We start from the raw sequence: 16,322 nt of genomic DNA, 5'->3' as shown, positions 1-16,322 counted from the left end.
GATTGATCATCTCAGCTTCTTCTGGCTGAAGCTTGTATGTTGTTTTGACAGTCATGGAAGCTGATGATAGTTCATGTAAAACTATCAGCATATGATATGATGCATGTGAATTTAAGTCATTCACAGAGGCTCAGAAACTAAGATGTAAACTGAACTTTCTTTTAGTCTTCTGGACTGTTTGTTTCTGCTTTTGTTTAATACCTTCTCGAGGATGTGGGTGATAGAAATTGGAAGCCTATGAAGAGAATGGAGGATACTACACTGAAAAATTGTTGAAGGCATAGGAGGCTGAGGTGTATTTGATGTTCTAAAGTGTTTAAGTAAAGGAATGTGCTTTGAAATATAGTATTTTTTTAAGAACATGAGAGCAAATTCACTTATTCCTGAGTTGAAAATAAAGGTTTTCTTTTTCCTTCCTTTTGCTTTCCCTTTCCCTTGTTTCGCGTGGGTTGTTTTTTTTTGTGACATTGTGGGATTTTATCTTTTATCTTTTTTTTTTTTTTAATTTTTATTTTTAGTGAAAATTAAGTTGGCTACCGTAAAAGCATCTCAATGCTTGGATTGATCCCTTGTTCCTGGAGCTCAATAAATTCAATGACTTAATCCCATCATTAGAAGAAGATACTCTGCAGGAATGAGAGCACATTAATTGTAGTTATTTATTCTCATTAATAAGCTTGCTTCCTTGCAGAGTTGATTTCATAACCTGCCTGTGAGAAAGTTTTCTTGTACCCTAGTCAACTGCCCTGTTTGGTTCAGCTACAGTAATCCTGTGTGATCCTTAGCCTTGGCTTGCAGCCCATAGATTGGGGGTACTATTTACTTTCATGAGAGTTTTATAAGATTAAATTATATTAATGCTCTTTTAAAATTAGGGTAAGTACTCAGCCTGTAGAGCTAGGCAGCATAGAAAAGACAGGAGAACTGCTGTAGCATACTCCTTGACTTTGGTTTGGTTGGTGCACTGTTTTGTAATGTTGGAAACAAATAGGAAAAAAGAACAAACCAAACAGCCCTGTTCAAATTGTGCTGGCACTAAGCTGGCAAATTAGAGGAAAAAGAATAAAACTTAGGATGGAAACGTTTTAAAGATTAAGTACGTATTTCTTTCACTTGATTTAGTTCAAATAAATGTTTTTCTTTGTTTTTTCTTTCCCCAGAGCAGTACCCTTGTTGGGTTACCTACCTCAGGACTTAATAGGAACACCGGTTTTGGTGCATCTTCACCCAAATGACAGACCCTTAATGCTAGCAATCCACAAAAAAAGTAGGTGATCTCTTTGCTGTGGAATAAATACTTCTTTTTTTTCCATGAAAGTTGAAAGTAACATCTGAAAAGGCATAAGCAAATTGGAGATTATATTTTTTTTCCTTTGAGTAATTAGATGTTGAAGAATTCCTTTACTCTACAACTTGATTCTTAATTGATGAGATTGATGAGATTGGTTACTTTCTCATTTTTATTTTTGATGTTAAGTATATGTGCTGTAAGCAAAATTGTACATGAATATTTCATATGTAAAGAAAATTGGCCTGAGAATGCAATGATAGAAGTTGTCATACTTTAAATTGTAGTATTCCTCATTTCATAAACAGTCAATGAGAAGAGTGAACCATTCTTGCAATGTTTATTTGTTAAACTATAAAAATGTAAAGCTGTTTCTTCAACCATGATAAGCTCTGAGTCATTAATTAGAGCTGCAAGTATGAAACTGACTTCTTTGTATCATTCTTAACAGTACTTCAGTATGGAGGACAGCCTTTTGACTATTCACCAATCAGGTTTTGCACAAGAAATGGAGATTATATAACCATGGACACTAGCTGGTCCAGTTTCATCAATCCTTGGAGTCGAAAGGTTTCATTTATCATTGGAAGACACAAAGTTAGGACGTAAGTTAATAGTCATGATATTTTTCTTCCCTTCAGCTTATGTAGTGATCCTTAAAGGTTTTAGAGAGGGGAAAAAATCCCCCCTCAATACAAATTGTTTCCTTCTTATATTTGTGTTCAGTGATGTAGTAGCTGCTTTAAATAAGGGAAACTTGATCTGTTTCATATTTTGTCAGTACTGTCAAGAGTTGCTTTAGGAGAGAAGCTATGCTTGAAGTGAGTAAGGATGTTCATTTTATCAGATTCAGTGGTCTTATATGCAATAGAATAATGATCAGATCCTGTTTGCTACATATAGATGGCAAATTGAGGATGCAGTCTCTCTGCAATTCAAGTACTTGCATTTGTAATGGAATGGGATATGTTTGGTTTATGCAGGGGTCCCTTAAATGAAGATGTCTTTGCTGCTCCCAACTATACAGAGGACAGAATTCTTCACCCCAGCGTTCAGGAGATCACAGAGCAAATATATCGGCTGTTACTACAGGTACAGCATGTGCTTTTGTGTCAGTGTTTTAAATTTCCACTGAAGAAAGGGTGTTTATCTCAATGTGATGTTTTGCTTAGCTATCTTCCACTGTGTTGGGATTTCTGGCTACAGTCCTGGAAACTATTTGTGTTTGGTTGCCAAGCATGACTCACTTAAGTGTGTTAAATACCAACTGGAGCTTTAAGGATTTAGTGCAGCCATGGCATCTTCATATAAACAATTTAAAACAAAAAACAAAAACAAAAGATAACCACAAAACTGCACACAAAAGCTAAAAAATCCCTTTCACCTCATGTGCAACTATTAGTAACAATTTTATTTTTATTGAAAGCTGATATGCAGAAATTATATTTGTTTTAAACAGCCTGTACACAACAGTGGATCCAGTGGCTATGGAAGTCTGGGTAGCAATGGCTCACATGAACACTTAATGAGTGTGGCATCCTCCAGTGACAGCACAGGAAATAATAATGATGACACACAAAAGGATAAAACAGTAAGTGTTTCATTTTTATAATTTCAAATATGAAATACAAAACAAAATAGTTTTTAACTTTTAGCATAAGCCTTTCCAATTAAGGATGGAAAGAAGTAAAAGGAAAACGTTCTCTTTTCATTTAATATGGAAAAAAGCTTTCTGTCAGGAGGAATAAATATTTATACTGTAGATGAACTCTCAAGGTACTGAAGCACAATTACAGGTTTGAAAGTGGGCAGTGTGTTAGCATATTCTAATGCCCATTATATGCTTGCTTCTGGGCAAAAAAAAAGGTTTGAAAGCAGCTTCTTCTGAGGGGAAAGTCTGTATATCCTGTTTTCTAAGATGATAAAATGCAGTGATAACTACATATGAAAATGATAGCCTGTGACCTTTTTATGCTGCAAAAAAATACACTGTGTAATAAGGAATGAAATGTTTTTTTGCTTAAAAGTTAACTTTTAAGTTATAGCCAACTGACAGAACTTTTGTTCAGACTAATGACATTAAAAATAATAATAATAACAAAAAAAACCATCAGGGTTAAATTTGTGCCTTTGCTTATCAGAACTATGCTATAGAGGCAAAGTGAGTTGGACAGTAGTGTATTGAACATGGTTGCAGCCAAAGGAACTGTACCATCTTCTAAGATCTAAAGTCTTTTTGGCATTCTTGTTTGGCCCTCCTGAATTGCAGCTGATTTCTGAAAGCTAAATTTTTCTTTGGTTACATGACTCAAGCTGAACTTTCTGAACTTGATTTATGCTTTTGTGATCAGGCTTAGCAGACTGCTGTGCTTGCCACTGTAGTCGCTTGCTGCTTTCCAGTATTTAACCACTAGTGCCTTAAGCAAATTAAGCTCCTGGAATTTTTGTTTTGCATATAAATTATTACTTTTGAGCTATGTAGAAAATTAGGAATCACTATGCATGATCACTTGTGTGAGGATTTCATAATAAGTGTTTTTAATGGCTTCCTTCCAGATAAGTCAAGATGCCCGTAAGGTCAAAAATAAAGGACAGCATATTTTCACTGATAATAAAGGAAAACTGGAATATAAGAGAGAGCCTTCTGCAGGTAAGGTATTATTAGTAACTTAAGTAAGTACTAGTTTATTGCAATGGTGAATGATGTAACATGAATAGGAGGTTTTCCAGTTTCATTCTAAACAATTTTAATGAATAAGTGCTGTTGTTTCCCTGAATGTAGTGGAGAGATTAAGGACAATATACAGAATAACATGTGACCCAGCTGTCTGAGTTGATAGTAGTGTAACATGCAGTGAAGGTAAGGTGTGTCCTACAGCTGTTGCTTTGAAGGGCCTTAATTGTAGCTCTTCAGTCAAATATCTTTTTCTTCTGTTAGGTGGAGGATGTTGTTATTCCTGTTTGCACATAACTTCAGGAATTTTTAAATCAATAAATGAAAATCTTCCTGATGCAATTGAAGTTTTATAGACATGAGTAACAGCTTATTTTATAACTTTATGCACTAAAACTTGTTCTCTTTTTGAGAGGAGTTCAGCTCTAGTGGTATCTGTTTTTTACTGTATCCATTATGTCCCCTTTGAATCCATCAGCTTCACTGAACCTTACTCCTCAAGAATCCCTAAGATCAGGGGGCCCTTTACACAAGTTCATCTATTATACTTACTTGCTCTATGTTGTTAAGAAACTTCTGGTCTGTTAAGAAATATGCATAGATGAAAACCTCTGCTGTTCTAGTATAACTTCTAGGGGAAGTTCAAAGGATTAATGCTGTGATTGCACAATAACAATCTCTTAACAGAGAAACAAAATGGTTCTGGTGGTCAGGTGAAAGATGTAATAGGAAAGGATATGACAAATACAGCTACTCCAAAAACTGTGGCTACTGAAGAATTGGCATGGAAAGAACAACCTGTATACTCTTATCAACAGATTAGCTGCTTGGATAGTGTCATCAGGTAAGCAACGAGTGTGTAAATTACTGTTGAGCTCTAGACTTCAGACTTATGCATCTAATACTGTTAAATTATTTTATTTTAGATACTTGGAGAGTTGCAATGTGCCTGGTACAGCAAAAAGAAAATGTGAACCTTCAACAAGTGTGAATTCTGGTGTTCATGAACAAAAAGCATCTGTTAATGCTATACAACCCTTAGGAGGTATCACTACATTAGTTTCTCTATTTATGTATTTATTTTGCCAGCATTCAGTTGACTGTTACTTCTTGTCAGAATAATGACTGGTATAGGTTAGGCACACAGTTTCTGCTCTTGTCTGCAGTCCTAGTTGATAGGAGTGGATGGTGATTTGCTAGCTTCTTCTTGCACAGATGACTGAGAATGACCAGGTAACCAGCATATGCTAGTCAGGAGAAGGTAAACTTCAAGTCTTGCACTGAGAGTTGTGCTGAGTGTTTATACAGAACAAGGAATGCTTTGAGACTGTTCTATGACAGATTGATATGATCTCTGCTGAATTATTGTGCATAGCTTTCAAGTGAGAGAACTTAGATGATTAGAGCAAAACATAATGTCTGCCAGCTAATAACCAGCTATGCAACTTATGTACAACAAACAAGATGGGAGCTGGGAGGGACTTCATCTTAGGAGAAGATAGAAGTTTCCAAAGTCATACCATCAAAGAAGAGTAAAGCCCAGGAAAGATCAAGAAGTCCTTCACTGTAAAGACTTGGCTTGACTGTGTTTGAGAGTAGAAGATTGGATTTAGTTGCCCAAAAGTTATTCTATTCCTAAAACATCCTTAGTAAAAAATGTGTGAGTTCAATTAAAATACTCATTTTTTAAAATCTTGCTAAGCACAAGTAAGCCTTTGCTGTTCTGCAACCATAGCTACATATTATTCATTTACTTCCTTTATTTTTCTAATTTTTCAATAGACTCTCCTGTGTTGAAGACATCTGGTAAATCAAGTGGTCCCCCAGTAGTTGGTGCTCACTTAACTTCTTTGGCCTTACCTGGCAAGCCTGAAAGCGTTGTATCACTCACAAGTCAGTGCAGCTACAGTAGCACCATTGTTCATGTTGGAGACAAAAAACCACAACCTGAATTAGGTATGATTTCTGCTAACATGTCATTGCCATAATATTGATTTCCAGCAAGTATAACCTCAAAGACAAGAACGTATGTAGTACCTACTTGTTAAATTGCATTATTTATAGCTAAGATGTTCTTAGGGAAATTGAATAAATAAGCACAGAATTTATATCTTAAACTTTTAAAGAGAAGTTACAACAATTTGTAGTAGCTTAAAATGAATATGCAGCACTTTTCTTGATCATTATTTTTATTCCTTCTGTTTTTGTAGAAATGGTAGAAGATGGTCCAAGTGGAGCAGAACTCTTAGATAACCAACTTCTTGCCCCTCCAACCAGCTCTGCACATGTAAACCAGGAGAAGGAGTCATTTAAAAAACTGGGGCTTACAAAGGAAGTCCTTGCAGTGCATACGCAAAAAGAAGAGCAGAGCTTTTTGAATAAGTTCAAAGAAATCAAGAGATTCAATATTTTCCAGTCCCACTGCAATTACTACTTACAAGATAAACCTAAAGGAAGGCCTGGTGAACGTGGTATGGCAATAGTGGTTTTTTTGTCTTTGTATAGGAAGTGAATCCTGTTGAGAGGACACTTGCATTTTTAACAGTGTTGGGGGGAGGACTGTGAGTGGTGGCAGTCACGTACTATGTTTAAGTCTTTAAGAGGAATTTTGGTGGCAGCCTTGCTTTGAGGATTGAGCGAAATTTAGCTTTAAATATAATAATTGTTTCCATAGCTAATGTTCTAGTTATTATCTGTTCATTATATTGTTATTGTTAATTATCTACTTTCCAGAGACAAATACCACTCTCCAGTCTGTGCTTGTATTCTCTTGCTTTTCTGTTCCTTCTGCCTTTCCATCTGTCTTTCAGTGCTTTTTTTCCAGCTTCTTTCCTATTGGTGGAAGCAATCTAATTGTTTGGTTGCCATTAAGTTAATGTCAGTGGGGGATGGAAGTGGAACAAGCTAGCCATAAAAGTGAGGTGATTTGTTTTGTTAGGGCTAGGAACTCAAGATGACATTTCAGAAGTGCTTTGTACTGACCTGACTGTTTCTATTTCAGTTTTGTTGAAGGAGAAGTCAGATGCTGAGAAACATTTTCTTGCCAATTCTTTTATCTTTCATTTTTGATATATAGATATGCAGGTCCTTGATTGAGAAAACATGTTCTGGAACACTAAAGTGCTCTGTGTTCTCTATCCTTGATAAACTTTCAGTCTAAATATGCCTTACACAACCTAAAGGTCGGGACAGCTTGTAAATATTTAAGTACTTAAATATGAAAGATGTCTTATGGATTTTTTCATGTCTGTAAATGAGACTGATAGCCCTCACCTAAGGAAGCATTGCTTGGTGGAGACTTCTAAAGGTTCCATGCTTTTCTTACAGAATTTGTGAAGTTAGCACGCTCTTCCCTCTCGCAAAAGAAAATTCCTGTGTGTACTTTATCTTCTTTGTTGTAATTTCTTCACCTTCTCAGTTACGGACCTGTATGACCCTGACTCTCCAGAAGTGCTTTCAGTTGTGTCCTCTACTGCTTTAGTTGTAATTGTTGTAGTGATTAGAGCAGCTCCTCTGGGAGCCACTGTTTTGTACCATTGTACTGACTGGGTGACACATCTGAGCCTTAAATGATCCACTTCTATTCTTTTTTTATTGTTTATTTTCCTTCCCCTAAATCATGTCAGCATGGTTTACCTTGGCTGGTCTGTTCAGCCCTCTTGCTAGAGGTATAGTGAATCTGATCTCTGCTCCCCTCCTTCCATTTGGGTGGATTAAAGTCCAGAACTGCAGTTCTGAGCAACTTCTAGGGATGGCAAAGTGTAGGGGGTCCATCAGATTGCCGGTAGATTCCTTCCTGATGCATGTTTTCTTTTTTTGTTCTTGTTTTTTCTTTTTGTCACTGTTTTTGCAGGTGGCCGTGGACAACGAAATGTCACTTCTGGAATGGATCAGCCTTGGAAGAAAAGTGGGAAAAACAGGAAATCAAAGCGCATTAAACCACAGGAGTCTTCAGACAGTACAACTTCCGGAACTAAATTCCCCCATCGCTTTCCTCTTCAGGGTTTAAATACTACAGCCTGGTCACCGTCAGACACTTCACAAGCAAGCTATTCAGCGATGTCTTTCCCAACTGTTATGCCTGCATATCCTCTTCCTGTTTTTCCAGCAGCAGCAGGGGCTGTGCCACCAGCTCCTGAGACTTCAGTCTCTGGTTTTAATCAGTTGCCAGACTCGGGAAGTACTTGCCCTATGCAGCCGTCCCAGTTTTCTGCCCCTCTTATGACACCTGTTGTAGCTCTTGTGCTCCCCAACTATGTCTACCCAGAAATGAACACTAGTTTACCTCAAACACTTTACCACGGCCAAGCCAATTTTCCTCCCCATCCTGCTTTCTCTTCGCAGACAGTATTTCCAGCACAGCCTCCATTCACTACCCCTAGCCCTTTCCCACAACAGGCGTTTTTTCCAACGCAACCATTCCATTATAATCCACCAGCAGAAATTGAAAAGGTCCCTGTCACAGAGACTCGAAACGAGCCATCCCGTTCCTGTACACCGCAGTCGGTGGGTCCTCAGGACCAGGCTTCGCCACCCTTATTCCAATCAAGGTGTAGTTCTCCTCTGAATCTTCTACAGTTAGAAGAAAACACAAAAACTGTGGAAAGTGGAGCTCCTGCGGGTTTTCATGGGGCTTTAAATGAGGAAGGAGCTGTAGGCAAAATCATGACGGCTGATGATGGTAGTGGAAAGGGATCCTTACCAGTAAGTATGGTGATGTTCTCTTTGCACGTATGGTTTTTTCCTGTTATCCTTTTAAAATCTTGGCACTCTACGAATATTTAAGGTTGTTAAAATGTAGAGATACCCATAGTGCATCTTTTTCCCTCTTCTGTTTTCTTCTCTCTGCTTTATCATTTTCAAAACTCACTTGTGGACCTTATATTTTAGTGATATTAACAGATCAGTAATCTCTAGAGATGGAGTCACTATTGCAGTTATTCAATCTACCATAATCTGAATTTACTAAGTGTGAAATCCAATCATTTAAATAATGTTAACTTTTAAAGATTAAGGCAGTCTTGTTCTCCTGAAGTTACCCCAGGAAACTTGAAAGCAAATTCAAAACCAATTTTGTTATGCTTTGTTTAATGTGAGTGCTAATTCATTCATTTTCAAACACTGAAATAGATTTCAAATAGTTCATTTGCTTTTTTTCCTAATGTTTACTGAGAAGTTTTTGGGTAGTGAATTTCTGAGAAGTGAGGGGAAGCTATCTGTAACTGAGTCAAAATAAAGACAGTATGAGATATTGCTTTCAGACATTAGCTATTTCATTTTCTTGGTGCATGGAAGTTGTGCAGAGCTATGTGATAACTTCAGCTTTTCTTCCTGGCACATGTAAATTTGAGGGCTCAGTTTAACAAATAGTCTGACAAACCTCAGATGGGGTGCTGTGTGTGTGAGGATTTCTATCATGATGATAAGGAGTGCTATATTGGTGTTGTCTCAAGATTCAGCAGTGTCTTTAGAATGCCAAATCACTGATGGGATGCAACCTTAACCTTCTAGGATATCTTCCTTCCTCCTGCTTTTCTTCTAATGTGAGTTGTAACTGGTCACTGCATCTGATAGTGTATATGGAATACAATTTGACTTCAATGCTGTTAAAAGGAAACACTGGAAATTGTGGATCTTACTGGCATGTCTGAGATCTAAACTGCTCCAAGTAATCAGTGATAAAGCATAATTAGTGCCGATGCGAACAGCTCATTAGATGATTTTGGTGTATAGTTTGTCATAAGCAGTTACCAACATTAGAAATTGTGGAGGAGGAAGGAAAAACTTATGAACATGCTTGTTCCTCGCTGTGAAGAACTTTTCTCAGTTTCTAGATTTATTTTAGCTAAAAATCTTGATATTGATTCTTAATGGGGATGAACAGAGGGGAACAGAGGGGAATATGTTTAAATCTGTGAAGCTTCCAAACTTGATTGAGACGATGCAAAAACTTACTGCATTCTGTTATTGCATGCTTGCTGTCTCATGATCTTGAGAACAAATATGTACATATGTAAAACACTTCTGATTTGTATATCTGACAGTCTGTTAACTTACCACATGCTCTGAGATGTCACTACTGGATTAAAAGAAGCTTGATAACAGTAATTACTACTAACAATTTCGATGGGAAATCCTTTTTAATTCCCTCAAAGGGCTAGTTCCTGTTCCTCATAGACCTGCAAAATATTACTTTATGTAATTTCATCATCGCTTATTTGAACGTAAAGGCAAAGCAGGCAGTAGTTCAGGAAAGAACTGAGGATAATCTGAAGCTAGTGCAATGTATTCTGTTAACTTATTTGTTAGTGTTGATTTCTAAAATTCTTCAATCCAATTTATTATGAGCTTATAGCAGTTCTATTAACAGATTAGTTCTATTAGCAGTCTGTATTAACAAATACAAATTGGTAACTAATGCTCTTTATCTTAAAAACACACAGATTACCTTCCCTAGGAACCTTTATCTGGGAATGCCTGCCTTCTCATGATGCATTAAGAGTAATAAGTGAAGGACTTTTTATTCAGGTCCGAGGTAGATTGTATTAGGAGCAACCATTAGCATATTTTAGCTGATTTGATGGAATTCTGCATTGCCCAGAACAGTGGAGTCTGTCAAAACTTAAAAGCAGTTGCCCTCCTTACCACACCATGTATTGTGTATTTATTTAGAGAATTTTCGTTAAAATCTCTATCTTACTGAAGGACCACGTGCCTGCCTACTAGTCCACTTCATTATTCCCCTTCTGGGGGGAAAACCAAATGAGGTGGATTAATGCTGAGTATAAGGAATGGGAGATGAGATGACCTTAATTTTCTGTTGTTGTTTTTTTCTCTCCTTATCACCAGGCTGAGTCTCCAATGGATGCTCAAAATAGTGATGCGCTTTCCATGTCCAGTGTCCTGCTTGATATTTTACTTCAAGAAGATGCATGTTCAGGAACTGGCTCAGCTTCATCAGGGAGCGGTGTGTCTGCAGCTGCTGAATCTCTAGGGTCAGGATCTAATGGCTGTGACATGTCAGGGAGCAGAACAGGTAACACAGGCAGTGAATAATCTTTGCATTTTGGAAGCTTTGGAGTGTGATGTACTGCATCATCCTGTAAACTTTAGAGTGCTTTATGGGAAAATCATTCCTGTATTTAATCTTCATTCTTGATTTCTCCTTGCATCACATGACAGTCCTCTCTGCTATCATTTTCAGTACAGAACTTCTGATTCTTTGTGTGTGTACATCGTCTATAAAATATTTCATAGGCATGAGGGATTCGTGAAGAGAGAATGCCATAATCCTTGGTGTTTCAGATTTGTTTTCTTTTAATTATTCTATTGCAATTTAATAGAGATTTAGCATTAATGATTGGTTTTTAAAAACGTTAAAGCTGTTATCTAAGTGGGAAGAGGAGTACCTTCTGTTTAAAATAAAATGCTGGTGATATATATTTTTTTCACTTTCAGTTCTCTTCAACAGTTTCTGGCTTGAAAAATACTGAGATAATCTATGTATTTGACAATTCGTAATGAAGCTTAATTTCTTTTTTAAAGGTAGTAGTGAAACGAGTCATACCAGCAAATACTTCGGGAGTATCGATTCTTCAGAAAATCATCATAAAACAAAAATGAAGGCAGAAATAGAAGAAAGTGAGCACTTCATTAAATATGTCCTTCAGGATCCTATATGGCTTTTGATGGCAAACACGGATGACACTGTTATGATGACTTACCAGATTCCCTCTCGGTAATTCCAGCACCTTAGTCCTCCATAAAATGCATACACGCTGGGGGAGCGGGGAGAACTGAATCACTGTCTCAAGAGAAGACAACTTCTTTGTTTCAGTGATAGTACTGCTTGAATAGCTCTAAGAAAGCTGTTTTCAGTGAGATTTGGAAAGACAGTGAGCCAGCAGAGATGGCATTGAAGTTGTCTGCAAATGTGGACTGCTGCTGAAATAATCACGCTCAACTTTTTTCCAGTGTCACATTTGTGACGCTTAATAATCCAGAACAAAAATAATTTAAAAACAAAAAAAGCTCAGATTTGATCGTGTAACTTTATGTAGGCTTGAAGCACTGGAAGTATTGAGGCTCAGTTTCTGAATGCATTTCATTTTAGAGATTTGGAGACAGTTTTAAAAGAAGATAAGCTGAAACTAAAGCAAATGCAGAAACTACAGCCAAAATTTACAGAAGACCAAAAAAGAGAGCTTATTGAAGTTCATCCATGGATCCAGCAAGGTGGACTGCCAAAGACTGTTGCTAATTCTGTAAGTTTAAATTAGTTTGTTATTTTTGCACGTATAACAATGCTTACATTATTAGCTGCCTGTGTTAGTTTTTCTTTCCTGTTTGGAAAGCTTGGTCAGTTGTACTGAGGAAAAGTTAAAACCAGACTTGCTTTGCAGTGGCTTCTGGCTTGATTTATCTTACCAGAGATCATCTTTCCAATAGAAAAGTGTGGTAGAGAATTTGATATAAGAAATTGTCTTGTTATTTCTAGCTATGTTGCATCTCTTTGAAATCATACATCAATGCAGCCAGCAATTTCATTGCATGAAAGTCTCGTGTGATGTGAGAGACGTGTAAGTTTCTATACACAATGCAGAAACCTGTTTCCTCCTTGAAAGTGTGCAGTGAATGGGAATACGGCTTTCCTTCTCTGTGCTGAATTTTTCCTGCAGAATCATCTCTTGTCTAGCTTGTATAAGTAGATTAATAACTCAGGAAACAAATTAAAAAAAAAAAAAGGGACTCTTTGTGGTTGTAAGATTCACAGATAATCAGTAAATACAAATAACTGATTGCATTCTACTTCCCTAAACTCTCCATCACTTGTAGCTTTCTTCAGATAAGCTATCAAATGCTAAAGCTCTCTGTGTTTATGGGTGCTTCGAAAGTCAATGCAGTAGAATTTGAATAGATCCTTCTCCTGCTGTTAATGGTACTGCAGATTAATGTGAGAGCATCCAGCAGGTGTGAAACTGCACTTCCCTCAGTCTCAAGCAGTGCAGTTGATGTGAACGTATTACTACAGTGCTAGCAATCAAATGTAGGAAAAGGTGTTTTACAGTGCTTGTAAAATGTTAGAAATGTCAATGTTCTGTGGTGTAACTGTTCACAGTAGAGTTGTTATCATGTACTGACTTACATGTTATTAACTGATTGTGTGGGAGAAATTGTGTGGGAATGGGATAAACCTGAGTGTAGCAGATTTACAGGTTCCTTTGGAATCAGGGGGCACGTGCAAATGGACTGGTGTTTAGAAAACCTTTTTTTCTTTGACTTAATATTTTTTTCATTTTATTTTAGGAATGTATTTTTTGTGAGGACAATATACAGAGCAATTTTTATACATCATATGATGAAGAAATCCATGAAATGGACCTTAATGAAATGATTGAAGACAGTGGGGAGAACAATTTGGTTTCCCTGAGTCAAGTCAGTGAAGAACAAACATAGCCTTTGAGCCTGTTGCTTTTAAAGCTGCTTCAAAATTACAGTGATGATCCGTTAAGGTTTTAATCTTGTTTCCAGCAAGATGAATCTGGTTCATAAAACAAATGTTTTTCTTGCTCTAAAAGAGTCATTTGTGAAAGAATCTCTTTTTAAATGGTGGCAATCTCTTCCCAGTAAGGACATTGTTGAAGATGGTATAGCTTTTATTTAAAGAAACAGACTCATATTTTGCACTTATATGCCTCAAGTATTTCTTTGTAAACTATAAAAGCTTTCATTGATGCCTACTGAGTGTGTCAGTGAGTACTGTGAGTACTGAAAGTCCCCTTGTAAACATAGTTCTTCAAATCTCCTTTGAGTAATGATTCAGCATTATAAATTGCTCTAGGAATCGTGCTTAGAAGCTGTTTAGCATTGCTCTTAATATTTGAAATGGTCCAGCATAGTAGAAATAATCTTCAAGAAAATCAGTTCACACTTGCCCTTTTCATACCAGTTTGACCCATCCTCTTTTGTTTCCTATAGTTTTGACTATAGGAACTTTTTGCTTAAGAGAAATGTTACTCATTTTGTAAGATGATCTTGGGTTAAAGTGCTTACGTGGCTGCTTCAGAAAGTGTGGGTGAGCGCCGACAACTCTGTAGCCTCTTGTTGCAATGGACACTGCAATTCTGTGAACTGCTTACTACCTTGAAGCATGATTTCTGAGAATTTATACACAAATCTCTGCTCAGAAATTAACTTAAAAACACACAGGATGACTGTGTGTGCTCCAGTGACTGAGATGAAGTGTGGTGTAACTTTAACCCTTATTTTTGGTTTATTCTGTTAGGATGTTGGCTGTCTGTTTTTCTGTTTGGCTAAACAAACATCAAAGTTGCGTGTGGCAAGAGAGGATCAGAAATTTCTCATAATTGGAAGATATTTCTTATAAAAAGAGATTTTGGGAATATCATTGACTTTCACAGATTACATATTCTAGCACTTGGTGTGGCTGGAGTCCTTTCCTGTCAAGGATTTAATTTTAATGCCTCAGCGATTGTATCAACTTGAATTTGTGTACTTTGTCCTCGCGCTGTTTGTATGTGTCGGATGTGGGAAGAGAACAAAAGAGAGTAACTATCAATATTGATTAGTTAGAAGAAATTTAGTTGCAGCATTGCTAGATGTCAGCTTGTAGGTCGTGGGGGTCAAGAACGTGGAAAAACTCAATTAACTTTGCTATGTTTGTCTTAAAATATTTTTCATTAAAGTTTGTTGTTTTTTTTTTTTTTACTATTGACATAACATTTCTATTCACCAAAATTTAATGTTATTTTGATGATATAAAAATGTTTCTCTCTGCATACAAAGAGGACGTGAAGGTAGATCTGGCACCACCAAAGCCATGCTGATGTGACTGGTATTTATTTAGTGGAAGAAACGTTGGAATTAATTACTAATTGGACAGCATCCTAAGGAAACTTGCAGTCAAGACAGGTTCTTCAGATAGCGTGTGAACTTACGAAGCAAGTAGAATCGCTGCTTTAAAAGTGAGTATCTGAAATGGAGTGTGAAACACTCAGTGTCATCTGATTCCTGTCTTTAATAGTTCTGCAGGATCAAACTTCAGTACATGTATATAAACTGAACGAGAAACTTTAAGATGTTGGTGTTCAAGTCCAATATATTAAATGTTTCAATCATACATGGAACAGTGCAGCTATACCAGCATATTACATATTCCTTTTTTTTATTATTATTACATGTAAACACACATAGTTTTAATTGGACCAGGGTTTGGGAAAAATAAAAGCTTTATATATAAAGGAGTGCATCATTATTAAACAAATGATTTTCAGGGACTTTTCAACCACTTTGTGAATTTCTTTGCTTTAGCATGCTTTCTTTTGTTGTTCTTTCTTTTTTCATTTCGTTCTCATTTCTTGTTTTCAATGACCATCTTGTAAGCATAACTTAGTGAAAGGAAGAGAAAAGTATATTTAGAGCATTTTGTGGATGTGCTTAATTACGGTCTTATTATTGCATCCTTAAAGTGTTTGCATTTACAGGGTGGTATTAAATATTTTCCTGTAACTTTAAATCTACATGCCTCCATTTATAGATAAGATTCTGAAGCTGTAATTTTTCCAAGCTGTTGTAAGATGATTTATTTGTGATGACACTTTGTCAACATGTCAACGATGTTTTCTGTACACTGTGCAATATATTTTGGTTTTGCCACTTGTGACTAATTTTTATGACTTTGCTTTTTAGAAAACTGGTAAATAAAACAGATATATTTTTAGTTGTCTTTCTGTTTTTTGAGCCTTCTACTCCATGTAGGAAGCAAAAAATACTCATATTGCAGTTCAGTTCTGAGCTGGTCCCCCAAACAAGAACGTGCAAGCTGTGTCAGTTGCCACAAGTTAGCTGTGGCTTGCTGTGCTGAACTGTGGCCTGTTTGTCTGACTTGAAAGCTTAGTGGTGGAAGGTAAGGCAGAATCTTTATATTGACCAGTCATTCTGAAAGTGTGTGCAAACTCATACCTGGAAGAAGGTACGTGGCTGAGTTCTAAAAAGCAGCAGAAGACATGCTGTCCTTTTTTATTTTGTTCAGTGTCATCTTTAAGTACTTCTGTCCTCTTGTAGCTTTATAGCAGTAGCTTATAGGTAGAGAATCTTGGTTAAGCCCTATGACTGTGAGTTGTATGGTGATTAGTCACCTTCCTCTGTGGTGTAAAACTGAAGATTGCTGAAACTTTTGTTCTGAAGTTCTTGTTCTGTACTCTGGTGGCCGGAGAAAGTGGGGAATTCTGAGTGTTTGTTTTCTCAGTGCTGGTGTGAAGCTAAGTGGGTGTGGGATCTTGCTTTGGCCCACCTCACTCCTCCTATGTAGATTAGGAAATACACAGGCTATCAGATCTG

General features: G+C 36.8%; 1 protein-coding gene across 5 annotated transcripts in view; it reads left to right on the top strand.

Moving 5' to 3' along the window:
* PER2 (period circadian regulator 2) overlaps positions 1-15,708 on the top strand; it is a 33,449-nt gene extending 17,741 nt beyond the window's left edge. For all 5 annotated transcript variants that reach the window (XM_065747970.1, XM_065747972.1, XM_065747969.1 and 2 more), the window contains 14 exons: positions 1,161-1,267; positions 1,740-1,893; positions 2,272-2,380; positions 2,748-2,879; positions 3,845-3,938; positions 4,650-4,806; positions 4,889-5,007; positions 5,745-5,918; positions 6,173-6,433; positions 7,816-8,666; positions 10,812-10,998; positions 11,508-11,700; positions 12,076-12,226; positions 13,269-15,708. In XM_065747970.1, coding sequence (XP_065604042.1) covers positions 1,161-1,267; positions 1,740-1,893; positions 2,272-2,380; positions 2,748-2,879; positions 3,845-3,938; positions 4,650-4,806; positions 4,889-5,007; positions 5,745-5,918; positions 6,173-6,433; positions 7,816-8,666; positions 10,812-10,998; positions 11,508-11,700; positions 12,076-12,226; positions 13,269-13,418 — 2,839 coding nt within the window. In that variant the 3' untranslated portion in view covers positions 13,419-15,708. The remainder of the gene's footprint in view (positions 1-1,160; positions 1,268-1,739; positions 1,894-2,271; positions 2,381-2,747; positions 2,880-3,844; positions 3,939-4,649; positions 4,807-4,888; positions 5,008-5,744; positions 5,919-6,172; positions 6,434-7,815; positions 8,667-10,811; positions 10,999-11,507; positions 11,701-12,075; positions 12,227-13,268) is intronic.
* The last annotated feature ends 614 nt before the right edge of the window (positions 15,709-16,322 follow it).

The sequence above is a fragment of the Cyrtonyx montezumae genome, unplaced genomic scaffold (genome assembly GCF_038088225.1).
Source record: "Cyrtonyx montezumae isolate F1298 unplaced genomic scaffold, pur_monq_1.0 scaffold_5, whole genome shotgun sequence".
Taxonomy (NCBI): Eukaryota; Metazoa; Chordata; class Aves; order Galliformes; family Odontophoridae; genus Cyrtonyx; species Cyrtonyx montezumae.
The sequence above is the reverse complement of the archived record's forward strand: the minus strand, read 5'-3'. Positions and strand labels throughout refer to the sequence as shown.